General features: G+C 58.5%; 1 protein-coding gene and 3 pseudogenes across 1 annotated transcript, besides 3 other annotated features; all 4 read left to right on the forward strand.

The window, feature by feature from the left end:
• Nucleotides 1–23,187: a sequence feature (areas not merged during assembly with more than two copies in the genome that could not be assigned to a particular haplotype).
• Nucleotides 332–361: a microsatellite.
• On the forward strand, nucleotides 755–1,576 carry Tc00.1047053508431.5 (uncharacterized protein; the record flags this gene model as incomplete). The annotated part of the gene is made up of 1 exon (XM_805676.1): nucleotides 755–1,576. One exon carries the CDS (start codon nucleotides 755–757, stop codon nucleotides 1,574–1,576), a length of 822 nt encoding a protein of 273 aa, XP_810769.1.
• On the forward strand, nucleotides 2,512–12,903 carry Tc00.1047053508431.10 (annotated as a pseudogene).
• Nucleotides 7,381–7,431: a microsatellite.
• On the forward strand, nucleotides 16,188–19,880 carry Tc00.1047053508431.60 (annotated as a pseudogene).
• Tc00.1047053508431.80 lies at nucleotides 20,465–22,675 on the forward strand (annotated as a pseudogene).

A 23,187-nucleotide genomic window follows, 5' to 3' on the forward strand; every position in this document is an offset into this window, starting at 1 on the left:
TGTTCCCCCTCTTGTTTTGTTGTGTGTTGCCCACACGCGGTGCCGGCCCTGCGGCTGTGCGTCCCACGGACTGCACGAAGGGAGGATTGGAAGAAAAGGCCGGATGCCGCAATAAAAATGAGGGATGTTGTGTGGGCTGGTGGAACAGTACAATTTCATTTTTTTCGTTTTACTTTCTTTTTTTCATTTTCATTTTTCGTTTTGGTGCAGGTAATATTTATACAGAACACACGGTCGTCTTGTGCTGAACCGGCACATGAAGTAAAAGTCCTGCCGAATCAACACATTTTTTTTTTAAATGTTTTTGGGAGTTTTTCTGAACTCCTACCCTTTTGTTTCTTTTTTTCTTTCTTTCTTTTTTAATCCCTGCGGACTTTTTTTTGTCTGTGCCATGTCCACTGCCACTTTGTGTCCTTGCGTCCCTTTTCTTGTCCCTCTGCTGACCGTGCTGTTGACATGCCCCTATTGCCTCTTTTTTTTCCCCTGCTAGAGGCACCGATATTCCGCGACGACGATCGTTTGTGTTCGCCTTTGCGATGTCAACAGATTGGCTGGATGCCGTGCCCCGGCCTGTTGAGTGCACTCGGAGGAGAGCGGATGGTGTGCGCCGTGCCTCACTGTGAGTGTATGGCGCCACTCGCCACAACCTGCTGTGAGGCGTAATGCCTATTCGTCGGGGCAGAGAGAAGTAAAGGATAGCGCCGTGGACTTGCATGCGCTCCGTCCCTCTCGTTGCGGCCGTAGGTCTGTGCGCATGACTCTATCTTGCGGCGCGACGTGGATGGCGGTGCCTCTGCGTGCGTTGTGCGGCGGGCTTCTCTTTTCCATGTCTTTGCCCTGTTGTGTGAAAGGTTGTGGGAGAGGATATGTGTGGGAGACTGAGCGTGGGTGGGTGTCAGCCTCGCCCAGCGCATTGGGGGCTTCCATACATGTGGATTTGCTTGACGGCGTTTCGCGGCACCCAGGGTGTAGCGAGGAGGAGGATGGGGAGGGTCTGTTGTGGGCAGAAGGTGGATGGACAGGACAGTCCCCTTCCGTGTCCTTCCCTGTGTCGTTGGCAGTACTTACTGAGAGCGTAAATTTGAGCGAGTGCGGGATGAAGGGTTTATGCCGCTTTGTGCGTGCTACTCAATCGTCGTCGTTGCACGCTGTCGTCACGGTGCGTTGTGGTGCGGTGCCGTTAGATGAGGGAAGGGTGCGATGCCACGGCCGCTGCGCACCACAACCATTTATTGCCTCTGCACCGGCATTGTTTTGTTTTTTTTTTGCTTCGCGATGGATTTGTTGGAGGAGCTTTGGTTTTGGTGGCTGCTTCACGGCGTTTCGCCTTGTGTGTCGGTTGCGGTTTTTCCGCGTGATGCCAAGGCGTTTGATGGGGTGCTTACTCTTCTTTTTGAGTCCTGCAGCCAGCCTTGTTTGGCCATGGCGGGAGCAGTGGGATCTGCGACTGCGCGCCTGCCGTGCGTGTCTCATCTTTTGCCGTTGTTCCCTCGCTGTGTTGGTGGGGGAGGAGGCGAGCGACTGCGTCGGTGGAGTCGCGCTCCAGTGGGAGAGGGAAGGCACCGACCGCTGCTGACGGCGACGGTCTTTGCTGCAGGCGATCTGACGGGATGACGTCACCGGTGTCACAGTTAACCGAGATGGATGAGGACCGCACCGCGTCTTCCACCCCTTTCATCATCCCCTCAATCCACTGCAGTCACAACAGCCGCGCGGCATCTGCACGACTACCATCCGGACGTCTGTGAGCCAATCGGAATGCAATCGACATGGACTCTTTTCCCCGTGACCAAGTGCTGCCGCCGTGCTTCCTTGTTCCCTTCTTTGTGCGATGCCGTGCGCGCATGGTGCCTCTGCCTGCTGTGCAATGCCGACTCGCGTGAACGAGGAACGAGGCATTGACTGCTGGGGGCCGGCGAGCTCTCCACTCCACTTCCGCACCACCAACACCAACAACGCCTTTTGTACGCGCTTGATGGCTGGCGGTCGTAACGCTGCCACGCGGTCTGCCTCGGCTCTTGTGTGTCGTGCACGGCATCGGGACCGCCCTGTGATGCAGCCACTCGGTAACAGGAGCGGTGCCAGTGGTCGTTTGGCTTTTTGCCGGGATTCCACCACTCTGCGCGGTGACTGTGTGGGAGGTGGGAGGGCGATGGTGTCACTCACTTGATTGCGTCAGCGCGGCTTAGCTTCGGCGGCTGTACTGTGATGGTTATTGTGTATGACCGGATGTTTTTGCGTGCCACTGTGTTTGGTTACTGTTGTCGCTGCTTTTATTTCTTTTTTGACCCTGCAGTTAGAGATACTTTTGCTCGACCAGCACAACTATCGTTTCAAGGTGTTAGGAGTTAATTGCAGTATTAGGATTAGCAGTATTAGTATAACGATCTGGCGGAATCGTGTCACTGGATTCGCCATATTTAGGAAGGGATTTGCTAGGCAGGAGTTACGGTCGACGGGTCGAGTGCGACACACCACGACAGTCCTTTTATTACCTCTTTGGGTCTGTGGATGCGGTCTGCGGTGGGTGCGTGTCCGCGCAGCCGGCACCGTGTGCGGTGCAGGGCAATTTTGACTGTGCGTGTGGCGCTGCTCGTTGTGTTGGCACTGGTTGCGGCGGCGGCGTGGGTGCCCGCGGCGCATGCGGTGGTGTTGCGACTGCGGGGCGGTACGGTAGACAGAGCCATCACGGTTGGCCGTGCCGTGGACACGGTGCTGATGGACGGCGTGCATATGACGAACGGCGTGGCTGTGGTGTTCGACGTGGCGGCGATGCTTCCCGGCGCGCTGCGCATCGAATTGAGGAACTGCGTGTGCGACGGCGGCGCGCAGATCTACGTGCGGGGCTACGGCGGCGAGCCGGCGAGTGACCGGAGCCTGGAGGTGAGCGTGAGCGGGCTGTCCGGGAGCTACTGCTCGCTTGTGTTTGTACACAACCTGCCGGCACACACGAACGTGATGGTCCGTGACTCGACGATTGTGACGCCGGGGCCAATGCACTACTCCCAGCTGAATGGGCTGACGGACGCTGTGGCGTCGCCGCTTGTGCTGCACGCGACGTCGCTGTTGCAGACGCAGCTGCGTGTGAGCAACACTGTGCTGAGGTCGTTGCAGGCGGGCGGGTCGGCGGTGTATGTTGGCGGCGGCGTGGATCTGCTGTCGAGCGCGGTGGCGCTTGACGGCGTGTTGCTGGAGGCGTCGGGCGGTCCGACCGCGTCCGCGATGCATGTGGCGTCCTCGTCACGTCTCAGCCTGCAGAGCCACTCGGTGTTCTCCATGACGAACGTGTCGGTTGTGAGCAGTGGCGGCGGCATTGTGCTTGGCGAGCGCCTCGCGGTGATTGATTCGGTGCTGCGCTTTGTGGGCGTCGAGGGGTCTGTCGCGCCGTCGCTGGTGCGCTGCGACGGTGGGACGATCGGTGGCGGCGGGTGGCTGGACCTGCACGACGTGTGGGCGGTGGGCGAGGCGTCGTCGGTGGCGTCGCTGTCGGGTGTGACGCTGAGCGGCGGCGCCGTGTCGATTGCGCGCTGCGCTGCCACTGGCGCGACGCTTGTCTCCGGGCTGGCAATCACGAGCGGCGTCGTGTCGGTGCAGTGCAACCGTGCCGGCGGCCGGGTGCTGCAGAGCAGCGGCGACTACCGCATGGCCGGCCTGCCCTCCGTGAGCGTGTTGCCGTGCGACGGCTGTGCGGCTGCGCTGGCGTGCTTTGATGCGCTGACGGCGTCGTTTTCCGACTGCGCGTGCAGCTGCCGAGCCGGCGGTGTGGGCGACGCGTGCCTGCCGTTCGACGTGCCGTCTGCGAGGGCCGGCGGCGGTGGTGGCGATACTGCGCAGGATTGCATGAGTGGCGTGACGCTGACGGAGTCGGTGACGGTTGGCGGCGGGCGTGCGACGGCGTGCTTCGACTCGGTGGTGTTCAGCGGGCCGATCACTGTGGCGGTGGACCTGCGCTCGATGGACGTGTTCGCTGACGCACTGAACGTGACTCTGCGCCGCTGCGTGCTTGCGGGCGGCGCGCAGCTGCGGATTGGCGGCCTCAGCGAGAGCACGGCGCGTCTGATGCCGCACGCCCTCGTCAACATGACGAAAGTGACTTCGCTGGAGGGCACGATTGTGCTGCATGGCGCGATGCCGCCGAACTCGAGTATGCTGCTGGCGAACTCAACGCTGCGCGCGACGGTTGGCGGGTCGCAGTACGTGCCAACGACCCGTGGCCACGAGAAATTTCGGTACGGCTCCGCGCTTGTCTTGGACGGCGTCCGGCTGCTGTCGACGCGGTTTGTCATGACGCGGTCGACTATGGCGTGTGGCGGGGGTTCGTGCGCTGCGATCCTCGTGGAGCGCGGTCTCGGCGTGAACCTGTCCAGCGTCTTCTACATGGACAACTGCGTTGTCAGGTCGCAGACGCACGTGATGTACGCTCTTGCGTCGGAACTGCGTGTTGTCGGCGGCTCCGTGTTCTCCATACAGAACAGCTCGTGGAGTGCGCCGAGCACCGAATACGGCGAAGGCGCGTGTGTGTTCAAGGATGTTGTTGTAGATGGCGGCAGCGTGCTGCAGATTGTGTCCAGCAATTTCCGTCTCGGCTTCGCCATGCTCATTGCAAACACGCTGACCGTGGCTGGTGGCAGCTGGCTGGTGCACCGCGACAACGAGTTCCGAATCGCCTACTTTGTGTACGTGGCCAACGATAACGGCGTGGCGTTCCGCGATCGGAGTGTTTGGTCGATACTTGGCAACAACTTCACGTATGGCTCGTACTCGTCAACCATTGTAAGTATGACAAGCAACTGGTCACCACCATCCGACTCGCACCCGATCATCTACGGCGTGTGCAACGAGGCAAGGGGCTCTCCTGTGACGGATTACGGAGAAGAGCTCAATATTGGGACGCCCGTGACGGTGCTGGACTGTGGCGCGTGCACCGTGGACGCCGTGTGCTTCGCAGCGAGGACGAGCAGCATCAGCGGCTGCGAGTGTGTGTGCGCTGCTGGCGGCTACGGTGACACGTGTGTGCCAGCTACTGTTCCGGACGGCCTTGGGCCGCTCCCGCTCCCCGACGCGGATGACACGGAGGTCCGCTGCGTGCACGGTGGCAGCATCGGCTCCGTGGACTATCCTGATCCCGGTGTGCGTGGTCTGTGCTTCGTCAACGTGACTTTCACCGCCGCGATTGTGCTGAACCTGTGGAGCTTCGACGCGCCACAACAGACACTCAACATCACGCTGTTACATTGCGTCCTTGTGGGCCTGTTGATCAGGGGGAGTGGTGCGCGCGTGCACGTGAGCGTGGTCTCCTCGATGATGGATTCCGGAGTGTTGGTGTTTCAGGGTGATTTTGGCGTGAGCTCCCAAATACTGGTGGTGGGCAGTACGATTGTGACGATGTCGGGCCATGCCATTTTATTTGTGAAGTTTACTCTCAGTGCGAATATGACGCTGCTGCTGCTCGACAACTACATCGAGGGGAGCTGTTACGCAGTCTATTTCTCCGTTGCTCTTGTTGTTGATGGTGGCGGGATCATTTTGAAAGGAAATACGCTGAGCGCAACGAAGGATGATGACGGTGTGGAATCATCTGTTTACGTTTACGCTGTTGATGTGAAGAACGGTGGCTTCTTTGACATGGAGAACAACACGATGAGCGCGGTCAATGGCGTTATTCTTTTTGGGGATACCACCGTGAGCTCCGCGGGGCTGCTGCGAGTGGCGGACTGCACCTTCGTTGGCGGGACGGAAACTTTTGATCCCGCGCTGTTGCATTTGTCTGGCTCGGTGACACTTGAGGGAGGTGCGCAGTGGCGTGTGGAGGGCAACAGCGTGGGTGCAGCCTCAGTACTAACTATTCTGTATCCCCAGTACAAAATTCAGCTGTCGGGCAGCGGCACTACTGTGGCGCTCGCAAACAACCGTCAGGTGGGCGGAAACACTGTCTTTGCCATGCTTCTTCCATGGAGCACTATCTTGACGTCACCCGCGCGGTTTGTGGTTGGATGCAACCTGCAGGACGATGAGGAGGTGTCGTACGACGGTGTGTTTCCGGAGGACGTGGTGATTTTCAGGTGTGGCACGTGCAACGACGACGCGGCGTGCTACATGCCCGGGACGGAGTTGGTGGACCGCAGCTTGTGCTCGTGCAGCTGCAAGGACGGATGGCACGGCGCGTCGTGTCTTCCCTTCGAGGTGCCCGAAACGGTTGTGCCGCCCGTAGCGGAGAGAGCCGTCGACGGCGACACGAGCTGCGTGGTGAACCAGACGCTGACAGACCTCACGATTAACATGTGGAAGACCCATCACTGCTACGTGGGTGTGACATTCAGCGGCATGGGTGCCGTGTTGACGTTTTTCCTCAACAGTATGCCGCTGCATCTCCCCATCAACATCACGCTCACCGGGTGCACATTCCTTGACGGAGCCGCGCTGCAGTTTGTTGGGGGTGCTGGGGCGACCGAGTCATCCGGCGTCCTGATCCGCGTGAGCCAGACGGTGTTGCGGTCCTCCGCCGTTGCTTTTTTACGTGCCCTCCCGCTGCACTGCGACATCGCCGTCACGGAGGTTGACGCGGTGCAATCCTTCGAGTTTGAATTATCGGGTACTGTGAACAACATGTGGAGTGTGTTTTTGCTGGGAAACGTTGTGTTGAGAGCGTCGACGCTGTTGGTCAGCAACGTCAAGGCGTATGCAACTAAGCGTGATGCACTTGGCTTTTCCTCGATCGGGACACTGAAGCTGGTGGGTGGCAGCTCGCTGTACTTGCAGTACTGCAGCTTTGAGGGCTACAAATACCTGTTCTACGTGCACAGTCTCAGTGTGAGTGACAACTCTGTTTTTGCGCTGCTCAACAATACGATGTTATTCGGAGTAAGCCTGCTGTATCAGCACCAAGGATTCAGCGTGTCGGATCACAGCGTGTTGCGCGTGGTGGGGAACAGCGGCTCAGCTCGCTACGCCATCTGTAACGATGAATTGTGGAATGTTCAGCGGTCAAGCTGGCTGGATTGGCGCGACAACGACGTGGAAGTGGGTGCGATGTTCTACGACACTGAGTCCGCATTTGTGAGCATTGACGACAGCAGTGCGGTAACGTTGACGGGCTGCAAGATGGGCTCGACGGGGTTGTCGGTATCCTTGCTGAAGCGGGCTGACGCCGGCTACCGGTTCGTTGCTGGGTGTCTGACGGTCGCGTGACGGAAGGTGACGACGGCGGCAGAACTGGCGCTCCACGGCATCACCAACGTGACGACGGTTGCGGTGTCCGGTGAGTGCACGAGGGACGGCGACTGCTTCGCCCCGCTGACGACGGCGGACATTGACTGCAAGTGCCAGTGCGCTGCTGGAGGGCACGGCGATGTGTGTGTCCCTGCGCCTGTGCCTGCTGGTCCACCGCCACCGCCGTCGCCGCCACTGCGGCCCACACCGCCGCCACCGCCGGTTGGTGAGTGCATCAGAGACATGGTGTACCCCGAGGTGGCGCAGTCTGTGGGCGACGGGCTGTCGTGGCTGTGCTACCGCAACGTGACGTTCAGCGGGGGCGGCATGAGCCTGACGGTGCTGGTTGGGGCGATGACGGGCGACGTGGTGAAAATCACGTTCGATGGATGCACGTGGAGGGACGGCGCCGTGCTGTTGCTGTTGGGCAACGTGCACGCCGCTGTGGGGTCGCTGAACATCGTCGTCACTGGCAGCACCTTTAGTGACGCGCTGCTCAGTCCGGAGGGTGTGTTTCCACCGCGCACGAACATCACGATCAGCGGGAACCACTTTGCTGTCACGAGGCTGATCCCTCGGTCGGGCTTGGACATTACAAGGCCGTCGTGCGTTGCGATGAATGGACTGGTGATCGCCAATGACTCCGCGGTGGTGCTCAGTGGCAATGTGTTTCAGACCGTGACGGCATCGTCAATCGCCATTCGCGTTGTCAGATCTGCGCTGAGGGTGTCTTGGCACTCCGTGTTTGCGGTGGTGGGCAACACATTTCATATGGACGGCGGTGGCAGTACGCTGATAAATATTGATGGTTTTAGCCAGTCCTTGTCGCTGAGTGTACTGAACAACTCTGCCGTGGTGGTCCGGGGCAATCTTGTGACGAGACCCGTGAGGTACTTTTTATTACTAATTTTGGCATCACGTGTGGAGTCTCGGTCAGCGGTTGTGTTTCAGGGCAACGAGATGCAGAGAAGCTCGGTTGTTTTTTTTTTCAAGCCACTCTTCATACATCTACTACAACTCCTGGCTTCAGGTGAGCGGCAACCTCTGCCGTGAATCCCCATCGGAAGCGTTTGCTTCCCTTTATCCCAAAGTGAATCTCCGCGACTCCACGGTGTCTGTTTCCGGCAACCGATTCATGTCCAGCACGGACAGGCCGACAGTTCTGCGGATAACCACAGGGTCCCGCGATATCACAAACGGAGCGATTGTGGCTGCGTGCAACAGTGTGAACGGCGAGGAGGGTGTGGAATACAGCGTTCCGTCCGTGTACAATGCCACCATCCTGACCTGCAGCGGCCCATGCACTCTCGCGGCGTCGTGCTTCCCCGCGTACACGACGACGGCCTCGAGTGATGGCTGCGCCTGCAATTGCGCGGAGGGCGGCCACGGCGATGCGTGCCTGCCTGTCGCTGTCCCCGAGCCACCGAGCACCGACGGCGCCGACTTGTGCGTGCGGGACGTGCGTGTGGATGTGGAGGTGAGCGCCGGTCTCGGGACTTCGGTGGCGTGCTACGTTGGTGTGACCTTTGCGGCGGACGTCGTGGTGGACGTGGAGTCGATGTCAGGGAGCGTGCGCAACGTGACGCTGGCGAACTGCACGTTTTTGGGCGGAGCGATCCTGTACGTTGTTGGGTGGCGGTCCGACCCGCCTGCTGCCGAGCGCGTCGATGTGTTGATCAGCGGGCTTGAGTCGCGTTCCGGCGGCGGCGTGTTGGTGTCGAACCGATTTCCGCCGGGCTCGCGAGTCACTGTGGTGGACTCGGTGCTGATTGCAGAGGCGCGTGTTGCGTACCGCGGCGAATACGACCTTGGCGACGCGTCCGCGTGCCTCGTGGTGCACAACGTGAATCTGACTGGGAGCGTGCTGACCATTGCGCGCACTCACGTGGCGGCGGTGTTCCGTGAGGCTGTTGGCGTGTTGGTGGTTGGCAGCGTGGCGCTGTCGTCGCGCGGTGCGCTGTACGTGGACGGGCTGTCGGTGCAGACGGCGCTGGGGCTGTGCGTGTCGGTGGAGGGCGGTGTTGCTGCCAGCGGCGGCTCCGTGGTGGCGTTTGTTGACAGCGACTTCCTGCTGTGCAAGCACGCGGTGTCTGTGCGCGGGGCTGTGAGCGTGTCGGGCTCCGCAGTGGCGCTTGTTCGGAGCGACTTTTCGTCGACGGAGGACTACGCGGTGGCGTTTTATTCGACGGTGAGCCTGGCTGGCGGGTCGATGCTGCTGGCGAAGGACAACGTGCACGACGGTGTCTCGAGGGAGATGCTCTACGCCGCTGGCGCCGTGACCGCTGTTGGGAGCACGCTGAGCTTTTTGCGTAACCGAGCGCTGCTGCCGCGGATGCTGTCGGCGAGCCTGTCGCTCTCGGCTGGGGCGCATTTGAGGGTGGCGTGCAACGACGCTGGTGGGCGTGTCCTGTCGACGGCGGAGGAGTACGCAGCGGCTGGTTTTGGCGACGCTGGGAGCATCGACGTTGTTGGGTGCGACGCCTGCGACAGGGACACGCACTGCTACGCGCCCGGGACGGCGTCTGCGAGCATGATGAACGGTGTTTGCGTGTGCGATTGCGGCAGCGGTGGGTACGGCGAGGCGTGCGTGCCTGTGGGAGCTCCCGCGCTGCCGCCCGCTGTGGGCACTGCGCCAAGTGTGTTCGTCCGCGAGGGCGTGGCGGTGCAGTCGGTGTTCGTTGTGCCTGCCGGCGCGAGCGAGGTGACGCTGCGCCACGTTGTGCTGGACGGCGTGAGTCCAGTGCTCTACGTGCCGTGGATGGCGCGGGACGGCGTGCGGATCGTTGTGCAGAACGTATCGCTGCTGAGCGGCGCCGTGCTGTACGTGATGGGCGGTGGAGCGTTGCGCGGTGCGGTGGCGGCGGGGAGCGACGAGGGCGGGCCGGTGGAGCTGTCGGTGTGCGACGTGGAGGCGCTGAACGGTGCGCTTGTGCTGACCGGCACGTATCCCGCGGGGTCTGTGCTGACGGTGACGGACTCTCTGCTGGTTGCCGCGAGGCCGACGCCGCTTGTGTATCTTCCTGGCTCGGAGTCCTCGCCGTACGCACCGGTGCTTGTGCTGTCGGGCCTGCGGCTCGTGCGGTCCGTGCTGGTTGTGTTCGGCGTTGCCCTCGTGACCGTGATGACTGGTGGGCGGACGGTGGCGGTGGACGGCGCGGTGCTGGAGGTTGTCGGCGGCGGTGTCGCGCTGGACGCGGCTGTGCTCGGTGGCGACTACGCGTTGTACGCGAGTGCGCGCGTTGTTGCGTCGGGGGGCGCTGTGCTGCGCGTGTCGGGGAGCCAGGTGTACGCCGCGCATGGGCTGGTATTCGGCAGTGGTGTGGAGGTCAGCGCGTCTGCCGTCGTAGTGAACGACAACGCCGGTTCGCTGACGGATGGCGCGCTGCTGGAGCTGCGGGGGTCGGCGTCGTTTGTGTCCGGGTCGTGGCTGTCGGTGCGCGGCAACAGCATCAGCGGCAGGCTTCTGTCTGTGCCGTCGTACCCGCGGAGTGCGGAGCTTGTGCAGAGCACGCTGACGCTCCACGGGAACACTGGCAGTGGGCCCGTCGTGATGGACGGCACCGTTGCGCTCGGGGGTGCCGGCCGAAATTTCGTCGTGGGGTGCCTGACGCTCAACGGGCAGGCGCTGCGGCCAATGGAGTACAGATCTGCCGGCATCATCGGGAAATTCCGCCCCGTGGCGTGTGGCGTGTGCGACGCCGACGTGAGCTGCTTTGCTGCTGCGACGAGGGCGATGTCGAGGTCGTGCGGCTGCCGCTGCGCTGAGGGCGGGTACGGGCGCGACTGCCTGCCGGTGTACCTGCCGCACGTGGACGGGTGCAACCGCACGCCTGCCCTGCCGCTGCTGAGCCACACGGTGACGCTGACGGAGACGCGCAGCCCGACGCCGACACCAACACCGAGCCTGAGCACGACGCACTACAGTCCGACGCAGTACGGGCCGACGGAGACGCTGCAGGGGACGGAGACGGTGGCACTGTCGCCCACGCGGACGCCGACGGCGTCGGTGAGCGGCACGCTGTGGTGGAGCGACGTGGCGTGCCCGACGCTCGCTGTGACGACGACGGCGGCTGGTGGGAGCCTGACGCAGAACGACATCCGTGGCGGTGGGATCGCCGTCCCGACACTGCTGATGGTGGCGCTGCCGCCGCCGTTTCGTTGGGCACGTGACCCGCAGATTGGCACGCACCTGAGCTTCGTGCCTGTGTCGACGGCGCAGCCGAGCGGGTTCGGCGGTCCGTGGGGAGCGATGCTGCGCAACGCGACGTGGGTGCGCAACGCGACGAATCCGTCCACCGTCCTGGAGCTGGCTGTGCCCGTGCACCGCGGTTACTTCATTGCTGCCGACGAGACGATAGTCATTCGCTGCGACGCTGCGGCAGTGTCCGGCGGCTGCAAGGGTGTGCTGCTTGGGTCCTTCACGATCAGGTCTGACACGCTGCCCGCCGCTGCCGGCACTCTCTCGGCGATCACCGGCGTTGTTGCGGGTGCGGCTGCTGCTTCCGTGTTGGTGACCGGCGGGCTGGGCTCCATCCTGGAGATGCAGGCGCTCGGCGTGTTTGCGAGGATGCCATGCGCCTCGGCGCGGGAGAGTGAGAGCACCGCTGCACTGCCGTACTTCCTGTCGGTGTTCGCTGCCCTTGACCCGCTGTGGATGGTGGTGGGCAACGCGCTGCTGGCCGCTGTGTTCGGGTGCGTGCACTGCGGTGTGACGGCGGCCTTCCAGCGGTGGCGCGGCGTGGACGCGGCGAGTGCGTGGGCGGCGATGCGCTTCCCGAGCCTGACGTACGTTGTGGCGCACGCGATGCACCTCGGCATTTTCTTCGGCTCCGTTCTTTCACTGGCGATGCCCGGCGCCCGCGTGCAGCACCGCGTGGTTGGTGTCACTGGTGTGCTGTACGGTGTGGCGTTCCCTGCTGGCGTGTGCTACTTGATTGCCCGCCACACGGGCGCGAGCTTCACGAAGTACTGGCAGTTTTCGAGGAAGCCGCTGCACGAGCGACTGCTTTACCCCGTCGGGTATTGGCACCCCGCGGCGCAGCAGCGGATGTACGGCGGCATGCTGACGAACATGAAGGGCAGCCACGCGTACTGGTGCGTGTTCCAGCTGTCGGTGCTGTGTGTGGTGGGCCTGATTGCGGCTGTGCACCCGCCCGTGGGAGGCTGCCACGTCCTGTACTTCTGCATTGCGGCTGTGCTGGTTGCGGGTGCGGGCGTGGTTGCCTTCACGAACATGATGCGCTCGGCCTTCCTGACGGTGATGCACACGGCGAGTTTTGTGCTCCTTGCGGTGTTGTGCGTGGTGAGCGCGGCCAACCACCTTGCGCCGAGCGACGGCGGTACGAGGGCGTACGCGGCTATCGTGCTGCTGCTGACGACTGTGCTGCTTGCGGTCACTGTGTACAGCGTCGTTGTGTGGTACGCGGAGGACCGCCACTGGCAGGAGCTGCGCGAGCCGCAGCGTGGCGGGCTGGAGGCGTTGCTGCGCGATGACGAGGAGAGCGACGAGGACGCGCAGAAGCCGCACGAAATGACGTCATCATCTTACGCCACAGGCACCACCGGCGCGTCGTCGTACCGACCACCCGCACCGCCGTTGCAGCCCATGGCCGGTGACACCCACTCAGACGCGCTGAGCCCGCTGGACCGTGCATCCAGTGCGAGCCGTATGATCGATTACGCTGCCATGTGACGTGTAACACGCGGAATTAGTAACTATGCGGTGGTTGAGGGGCCACGGTTGTGCTGCGCCCCACAGCCAGCCATCGTTAACAGCACCGATAGTGTTGTTGATTGTTGTTACTATCGATTTGTTTCTTTTTTGAGCGGGTGCTTCCAGGAGTTTTTCCCGTTCCACGCTGACTGTGTGGAAGGGGATTTAGTTGTCGCTCTTGTTACTCCTGATGTTATGTTTTACCGGACTGTAATTTTATGGAGTTGCGTGCGAGGAAGTCAACGCTCATTTTGTGCAATGGAAGAAGGATTCAGCGAACCGCCTAGTGGAAGTAATGAATTGCGGCTCTGCCTTATCGTGGGTTTACATGCAGGGGGCATTACAGCTTTCGGAAGCAAAGCGGCGACAGAGTAGGAGCAGGGCTCCAGGCTTCCAGGAACGACTTCGAGCGGGATTATGTATTGAGGCGCGACGTATTGCTGTGATTTCGGGCTGCCCTGGCGTGGCGAGTGCACGGGGTGATCGATGTCTCTTTAGCGGCGGAAATGACGGACCAAGCCCTCCCAGTCACGTTCCACACTTATCCTCGAGCGCACCACCGCCATGTCTGTACCCCTCAGGTGTGCACGTGGAACGTGGGAGCCTTGGATGACGCGGCATTGGGATTCGTTGCCCGTTACGGCCCGCACGTTTTGTGTGTGAAGGAGGTGTGGCGGCCACTTTTGGCAATTTGTACATCCCTTCACGGCGCGGCCTTTGATTTATTTGGCACACCGCATTCCACCGGCAAGGGATATTGTTGCAGATTGGCCACGCTGGTACGAGGGATGCCTCCACGAGGAATTCTTTCTTTTCCCAATTTCTTCCGGCCGTGCGTAATTCATGCACCACAGCAGATACGGAGGGATGTGGCGTTAGCATGGAGAGTACGATATTTACCGGGACTTTTTCCACGGCAGCGTGCGCCCATGCACCTACTCGTCGAACCGTGGAGGCACGCGAACACATGTAGACGGTTCTGGATCACCTGGTGACTCACATTGTGGACGTACCATTTTTTCTTGCCCGCCGCGCCGAGGAGCGCGCACACGGATGCAGCTTGTCCTTGGCCACTGCGGCGTGTCCAGGAACGAAGCTTGTGATACGAAATCCGAGAAGGCGTCCGACCTCTCGCAGCTCACAGACACATGGAGCACCGGCGTCGTCGCATTGGCCGAAAGTATTATTCGTGCCCGACAGCTCAAGCCAGAGGCTCACCGCTCCGCCGTAAGAGGCGACTGGGAACCCACGCGCACGGACCCCACCCTCACTCGTGGGGAAGAGGCCGCACTGGACCGCCTCCGCACCGGAGTTTCCCACAAATACGGATGGCTGCTACGACCACTGCAACTCGCCATCCCACGCACATGCTGCTGGTGCGGCTCGGATGCCGCACAGCAGACACGCAAAGAACTTCGCACGGAAACGCCGCCTCCTCCCGCTGGACCCACCCCACCACGATCCGACGGCCGGCAGACTGCCCGGTGTGCGGCAAGCACTGCAGCTGCTTCATTAGTGTCGTGACGCACATGGTTAACGCCCAGGGCATGACGCGCCTCCAGGAGCTGCGGGAATTCAGCTTTCCTGGTGAGTCGGAACCGACAGAAATCCCACCGGAACCAACACCCGCCACTTGAGCGGGGATGAGAGCGAGGGACGGCACGCCGATCGCACCTCCGCTGCAGACCGCACGGCCCAGGCCGAAGCCACTCTCATGCAGTTTTCGCACGGCGTCGTAGGACAAGCAATCCGAAACCGTAATTCATCTTCGGCACTTACACAAGCAAGAGTTCCCCCGACAAATAGGGGGCGCTGCCAGGAATATAACGGTCTGACGGCATGCACCGTGCTCGAATGCATGCACTGTGCGAATTGAGGGCTCAAGCAAAAGCGGGACCACTGTCCCGCATACAAGCACACGAACGCTCCAGAACAGAGCCACAGTCGGCACCGAAGAGGGAAGCACTTTGTAAACGCTTTTAATGTGACGGGCAGGCGGGCAATGCCGGGGATTGACCACCCACACCCGGCACAAACACCCGAAAGTAAGAAAGTCGTGACACTAAAAATGGAGATTAAATAACCACGCGCTGCAAAGGTTGAACCTCCGCATGAAGAACATCAAAACTACACAGAAACCCCGCCTCTGCACAGGAGAATGCCACCGAGAAAGAGTGCAGCATGCGCCTAAAATGGCACGCACACGCATGCGTTGATGGACGTCACGCTGTCGCCGATTTGCCGACGGCAGAGGGTCAGGCCGCCGAGAAGGCGCACGTTGCCCGGCGACGACATCCCGATGGGATCCCCACCAGTTTATTTTCGCCGTTTAGCGTGCGGGTGTCAGTGCCACAGCAGTGACTGACTGACCCACTACCGCACGGCACGCCACGGGCATCGAGCGGACATTGTGAAAACCGGCCGACTGGAACTGTGCGGAGAGGCAGGTCGGCATTTACTCCGCTGCCCGGCTCTGCAGGCGCCCAGAAAAAAGCATGGAGTGGACATCGGGGAGGTGAGGAAGCCGCGCTTCACGGAAATATTGGTGTGTCTCCATTTTGAGGCGGAAGGTCTCTGCCCCAGCAGTATCTCCGCGCGGCGAGAAGACACGAGGCCCCTTGCAGATGCGGCAGGTCGTATTTTCTCCTGGCAGGCTGCCCTCTTCTTCCTTTTCTCATTTATAGCGTCCATGTTTGGTTGTTTCTGTGATATGTTGTTTTATTGATTCTTGGCAGCAACGGATTATCGAGCCACCGCGCTGTCCCCGGGGCGGGTGCGTAGCGGTGGTGTGTGCTTTACGGCCTCCGCTGCGGCTCCCCCTTCGGGTGCCGGGCTCTCTTTTACATCTCCGATCATTGGGCGGACGTGCTCTGCGATGGTGGCTGGCGTGTGGGCCTTCGTATTTATTTGAGAAGACACGAGGAATAGTAGCAGTATATATCAACAGCACTGAATAGATATTCATACCGATATCTAAATGCCCATCTATATACATACGCAGTTTATAGAATAGCAATTCAATAAACCAAGAAACCAAGCAATCTGTCAAATTTTAGGGGAGCGAAGGGATATATCCATATCTATACAGATGCATCAATGAATAAAAATAAAGTATCGTTTTGATACTCATGCCCATATCGATATATCTACACATTGATCAAAGCTTATTTTCGTATTTATACCCCTCCATATAATGTTTTCACCGTTTTGTCTTATTTGTGGCATTTTGCTTCTGTTATATTACGTATTCTTCTCCCGTGAGTTCATGCTTACTTTTTTAGAGCGCATAGGCATTCCGTCCCACAGACAAGGTTTCATATGCACTGAAGCATCCCATCGGACAAAAGTCGCAAGAGGTTTGCGAGGCCCATCCCAACTGAATGATGATTGCCACCTTCTTGATCTCCTGAGGGGCCGCAACGTGTGAGTGCGTTGCCCCTGACGCTCAACACAATGACAACTTTCAACGAGCAGTTTGCAGGTTCATTGTGCAGTTTTCTTGGGGTGTGGCCCACACCTGTATTTTGGGAGTGAATGCACGGTGTGCCTGTAGAGGATGCTGAGGGCGGCGTCAGCGAGGTATGGGATAACATGTACTCCGGAACAAGTGTGTGGCGTTGGCCCGAGGAGGTCCTGTGCCAACGGCATCATTGATTGATGGCCAGTGATTTTGAGGCTGGTAGCTTCCTTGCTTTAAGGAATGGAACGCTGCTTGCAGACCAGGCGCCACTTGCTATATATTCTGTTTTGAATGTGGATTAAGAGACGATGCGGGCGCGTGCAGATGAGGGAAAGGAAATAGGACATTCTGTGGACATGCACGTGGACGCGTCAGAGCGTCACGATATCCCTCAACAAGTGTGGAGCTCCCGACTTGATGATTCGACCGTCCTGATAAAACTGCCTGGGGTGGAGGTGAGTGCGCTGACTTCCGTTTTACCGAATTTTCCTTCAGCTGACAGGCTGCGCAGCCAACGTGGAGGGACATCATGCGCATGTGTTTCCAGCGGGTGCGATGCCGTTTCCCACAATTGAGGGCCATTTTCCCGATGATGTACTTTGTCATCCTCACTTGATTCCTTGACGACACGACGCAACGCGGGGTTGGTGCTGAGCGACGAAAGCCTTCCGTCTCGGTTGGAACCAAAACGGAGAGTCCATGAAGAGGCATGCTGCTCGCGACTGGTTGATGCTTGGCCTGGGAGGAGTCTGTTCGCCACCGTGGAGCATCTCTTTCGCTTGATTGCAGAGCCATCTTCACATTGCACAGTTCTCGTGCTCCTGAGTAGTGCCGATAAGGCGGATCGCATGATGGTGTTTCATTGCTGGAAGGCTCTGTGAGGAGGAAAAATATTATTTATTTTTTCTTGTTCCTGGACGAGACGAATCCGTTCTTTGATTGAAGTACGAGTGCCTTGTCGCAGTTCTTGTTGGCCGTTTGTGGCTTTGCTGTTTGTTCCAATCAATGGCTCTCACTGGCGGCTCCAAGGCCTAATATCGACTGGCGTTGTCGTTTTGTGGCCCACGTTGTTTGGCCCATCAATTATTTGTGCAACTGGACAACAAATTTCCCTGTGGCTGTGGATCATGTTTTGCAGAATATGGCCACAACGGCTGCTGACCGTGCTGGTGGTTGTTGCGTCCTGTATGACTCTGACAAAGTTCTTGCGGATTTCACTCTGTTGCACGCAAATGATGTTACTTGTGTGCCTCGTCGTGTGGCAGAGGCCTGAACCAACGGAGGACAGAGTGTTGTGATGAGTTACGGCACAGATAACAATTGTGTTGCTCATCGTTGTGCTCGTTTTCACTGCGGTTCTCGACGTGGGAAACATTTCATTATTTTGTGCGGTATGGAGAGCACTCATCCGGTGGCATATCGCAGTGTGGTGGTCTCTGTTTCAAAGGACCCTGTGGAATGCTTTGTGAGGGCGAAGGGTGATGGCAGGACTGTCGTGCCCGCACAGACGGAGAGGAGAACAGGCTGGTTGATGTGGCCTGCAGCATTGCGCTCTCAATTGCGTCATTGGATGCGTGCAGGGCAGGTGGCTCTCCGGTGTTTGTTGGCTTCACGGCCAACCCGCTGGTCCCTTCTGGAGGGCATTCAAGAGCATTTGTCCTCTAAGGGTGTTTCTGCTGGGTGGTCCGCACAATGCAGTGTCCGCTCCATTGGGCTTTTTCTTTGGTGGGAGGATGGTCTGCTGCACTTCTTGGGCTTCTGTGGTGAGGGGAGGGTCGTGGGGCAGCATTCCCACCGCTTCGGTGTTGGCGCACCGCGTACTTGTGGCCGCGTTACGCAGGAGGCACAATCATCTGTAGCAGGATGAAAGCGACGTGTTCTTGTTCCTTACCAGCAATGGACGTTCTTCCTGTTATGTTGTTCGGGTGTTTCTGCAGAACAACGAGTTTGCAAATGGTTACGAGGGATGTGTGACTGCAGGGTTTGAGTGCCGCTTTGGTTTTTTTTGACGGGTGGTGTTGAGGAATTACAGGCGCCTGCAGATGTCATCGCCGGTGTGAGGGCAGGTGTTTCAGCCACCCGAAGTGTGGCTGTTGGGAAGAAGTGTTTTACTCTTGCGGTGGAGGCAGGCACCAAAGGGGCGAATGTGCGTGCTCATCGCCCTACTTTCTGTACTGTTTTGCCGAGACGACTGGATCTGATTGCCAGCCACGTTGGGCCATCGCCATGTGGCCGCAACGTTGTCTCGAAGCGGTCGAGAGGCCGCAGGGCACGACAGTTGTATTCATCCGTGGAAGTGTCACGGGGAGGAAATGCGGACCTTTCGACATCTGGCATCTCGCTGCCTTTTGACGCCATATTCGGTGAGTTTCGTGGGTGCTGTATGACGCTCCTGCCTTTTACTGGATGATTGGAATTGCTGAGATGTGGAGGACATTTGCTTCACCTTCCTTTGGTATCTTTGTCGCACGCCGTGTTTGAGACGGTTTTCGATTGCCGCATTGCATGGGGTGCTGCAAGGCGATACATTATGTTACGCGATTGTGTTGTGGGTGCCGTGCGGTGGAAGTATTTGACGTCTTTGAGGTGCCCTTGGAGGGTTGGAGTGGCGATCCTCCGGCGCGGGTGATCTTTGACGGGTTCACACGCCCCTTTGAGTTTTCTGTCTCTCTGTTGTACTTTTATGAACTGACCGCGGATATTGCAGAATATATTCAGGTTGCTGCGGTGCTCCGTACATTCAAGGTGTTGTCCTCCGCGCCGTCAACCGCGGCAGTTGAAAGACCGGTCCCTTTGAAGGATTCGGGAGGAGGATCCGTTCAATTTGTTTTGCGTCTGGAGTCACTTCCTTCATTTCTTTCGGCTAAACACGTCCACACCGTCACTTTGCGTTCCCTTCCCTCAATGGGAGGAATGGGTGATGACGAACCTTGTGAGACGGTGGCTCTTTTTGTTTCATCGCTGAGGGATCGGTCAGCGGCAGTTGATGCATCAGCCCTTTCTGAGGGTCGGCGACAGAAACTCTGTGGCTGAGACGATTTGGATTGAAGTTCACAGGGGCAGAATGCGCGCTTTACTTCCGTGCTTATGCCGATGGAATGCAACTATTTGCCCTTTCCTGTGATGCCTCGTGTGTGCCATGACACTTCATTAAGGAGAGCACGAGGTGCTATTGACCATGCTATTTCGTTAGACTCCACGGCTCTTTTCGGGTGTGTGATTCGACTGTGTGGTGGGTCTGTTGAGGGGAGGACGTGGATGGACCGCGCTCACCCGACTGCTGCGCCTCATTTTTATGAACGCCCTGACCAAAATGCTGTTCTCCTTTTGCTTGCCTTACCGAGCCTGGCGACCTCTTGAGGAGCGGTGCGACGGCGTGGACTGTCGGGCTGCTGAGGAGGCCGTGGCTGCGCGGGATGTCCTGCGGATTTTTTTTGCGTTTCAGGACTGCTGTAGAGAAGAGGACATTTCATGCCTCCTTCACGTCCACGAGAGTAAATGGAGGAATTGCGGTTGTGGGATCGCACTTCACGAGGGTCTGCGCTCTTTGTGTCTTCGACCCCTGCAGGAGCATCCCGCTGTTTTTGTTCCGGTGAACGGGAAAATCCACCGACACGCCGAGGGGGTGGTGGGGGATGTTGCAGCGAGGATCGCTTTAAAGGCCCCGCAATGAGGGAGCGCTGCTTGCAAGGATCCCGCAGCACATGAGATTTTGCTCGCACTTACTTTCTGCTGTCTGTCTGTTGGTTGGGGCCGTTTGCCGGAGGGTGTATTGGCCCGTGCGCAAACGTCAGTGCCCCTGCTTCTGTGTGCGGCCTCACAGTGCTTGAGGCGTTGTTGATGGGGAGAGTAATTGCTGTAGCGGTTACGACGACGCCGGTGTGTTACACTGTGGATGGTGGCGCCACCCACACCCCTGCCACGTTCTGTTTTGGTGTTTTTTAAACTTCAATTTGATTTCCGGCACACAGTACTCAAACTGTGTAGGAAGCTACGACCAGGCGCTAATCGGCACCCTGAGATTCGAGGGCTCTGAAGGACAAAAAATAGCGCACATACCGCACAAACAAACACATATTTATATGCTCTCATTTGTTGCTGCAGTCAAGGCAGCCAACGCACACAACCGTCGCTGCGTGACCGGATCCAGCGGAAGGATGGAAGGAAGAGAGAGTGAGCACTAGAGGCTCAGCATGTCCCGGCGTGTGTTTAATTCCGCGGTGTTAGTTTTACATTTTTGTTGATTTGCTACGGCACTTGTAGAGCCAAGCCTTCAAAGGAGAATGATGGCAAGGGTGATTTAAGAAGTGTTCAGGAGCTGGAGGAGACAATCTATTTGTGCTGCAGACGACGCTGTTGCTGCCGAAGGGTGGGATTGTTCCAGTTACGACGAGGGATTCATTTGCTTCACCCTCTCTCGTCAGTGCTGGTGGAGTAATTGCTGCTTTCGCCGAAGGTCACATGAACGCCGAATATCAACTTGGTCAATTAAGTAAGCCCTTTTCTTTTGGTGTGGTTGCGGGGTACATTGACTCTGCGTGGAATTGGTCCGCTCTTGTTAGTGAGTTCAATAAAAGGATGCATGGAGGGCACACACTGTGGTTTGTGCAGCGGAGGGAGAGGAGAGTTTGGGTGTTGTGCTCCGCCCCACAACAACTACGAAGGGCAACGGAGTGTTTCCTCTTGCGGGAAGCACTGATTTGTTCTACGAGGGTGGGTGTTGGAGAGAGGGCGGCTTGGAGCTGAAGCTGGTTGTGGGTGATGTCACGAATCCCACGGGTGGAAGGCGGAGTGGACGGATCGGATGGGACGACCCCAAACCACTCCCGAAACGGATCTCTTCTGCTTCTCACGAAGGTGACTGGACGGTGTTCATTGCTTCTGGTGGCTCAGGTGTAGTGATGGAGGATGACACGCTTGTGTTTCCTCTGATGGCGAAGAGTGAAGCAGAAGACGTTTGCTCCATGATCATTTGCTCGACGGACAACGGCAGTGCCTGGGCGCTCTCTGAGGACATTTCCCCTGCGAAATGCCTTAACCCCGCGTCACCGAATGGGAGGGATCACTTCTCATGATTGTTGACTGCGAGAGTGGCCAGAGGGTGTACGGGTCGCGTGACATGGGGACAGCGTGGGCGGAGGCCATCGGGACACTCTCAGGCGTGTGGGTCAACGCACGATCAGGAGTCTATCAGAAGGAAAGCCTGCGTGTGGATGCCCTCATCACCGCGACCATTGAGGAAAGGGAGGTCATGCTGTGCACTCAGAGAGGGCACGCCTCGGTGAGGAAAGGCCCATTGCGCTCTACCTTTGGGTCACGGACAGCAACCGCACGTTTTTTGTTGGACCGGTTGCCGTGGACACTGCTGTGAATTGGATGCTCGCCGGCAACCTGCTGTACTCGGATGGCAGTTTGCATCTTTTACGATGGAGGGGCAACGGTGAATGCCGTGTCATCTCACTTTCCCGCCTGATGGAGGAAGTGAGTGCAATCAAGTCCGTCCTCGGCACTTGGGCGCAAAAGGACATTTTCTTCTCCAACTTATCTACACCCACGGCGCGTCTGGTGGCAGTTTCGTCCGGTGCGGCCAGTGATGTCACGTGGAACGACGAGTACCTTTTTCTGAATGCAACGGTGGAGGAATGCAGTGAAGGAAAACGATGGGTTACAAGTGACGGGACTTGAGTCCAGGGCAATATGGCCTGTGAACACTCGGGGTGATGAAGTGCGTCATGTATTCTTGAGCCACGACGCCCCACTTGTGGCGTCGGTGAGCATCGAAGAGACTCCGAGTGGGAACACTCCTCCACTGACTGAGGTGCTGGCGGACACTGCGTCCAATCATACCGTGGGACTGTCGTGTAGCCACAATAAGAAGTGGGTGACGATGTTCGAAGGCAAGACAACAACACGGAGCAGCACTTGGGTGTCGACGGAAGAATACCAAGTGGCACTCATGCTGCAAGGCAACAAGGCCTCTGTGGACGTTGATGGCGAGTCGCTTGGGGCAGAAGAGGTGCTGTTAGCAGGCGGGAGGCCACCTGATGTCCTGAGGGTTTGCTTTGACGCATGCGGCGGGCACGAATCTCATGTGACGGTGGATGACGTCTTTCTGTACAACCGCCCACTGAATTCCACTGCGATGCGTGCACTCAAGGACAGGGTCCCCGTTCCGACGAGGGAAGCGGCTACGACACCGTCCGAGAAGATTCGAGTAGTCGACAGCGTCAGAGAGCACGTTGCTGAGGATATTACAGAAGAGGAATGGATGGGCACAACGCCCCTAGACATGAATCCCACTAAAAACAGTCACCTCGAAGTGTCTGGAGCGGCGTGAGTACAGACGACCGCCTCGCCCTCTCTCAACGACGTGAAATTGACACTGCGTGATTTAGGCGGCAACAATATCGTGCGTTTGTGTGTCTTGTGTGTTGCTTCTTCTGGGATTGTGTTTGGGTTGTGGCAGTCTTCTGAGCCACGGAGTGTGGATTTGCGACGCCTCACGGAGAATATGTGCCGCTTTCCTCGCTCTTTTTTATACCGCCGTTTTAATTAATTTTTAACGTTTTACTGTTTGTTGATTCTTTCAATGTTTTTGCTTTTCAATGTTGCCTTTGATGCAGTCTATCTTTTATAATCAGTACTGTTGTGTTTTTCTTTTTACGCAGTGTATGTTTGATAAATACCGTGATTTGTTTCCCCCTCTTTTTTGCTTTTATTGCCCACACGCGTTGCCGGCCCTGCGGCTGCGTCCCCCACGGACTGCACGAAAGGATGATGGAAGAAAAGGCCGGATGCCGCAATG

This window comes from Trypanosoma cruzi, genomic scaffold, assembly GCF_000209065.1.
Source record: "Trypanosoma cruzi strain CL Brener 1047053516815 genomic scaffold, whole genome shotgun sequence".
Lineage (NCBI taxonomy): Eukaryota > Euglenozoa > Kinetoplastea > Trypanosomatida > Trypanosomatidae > Trypanosoma > Trypanosoma cruzi.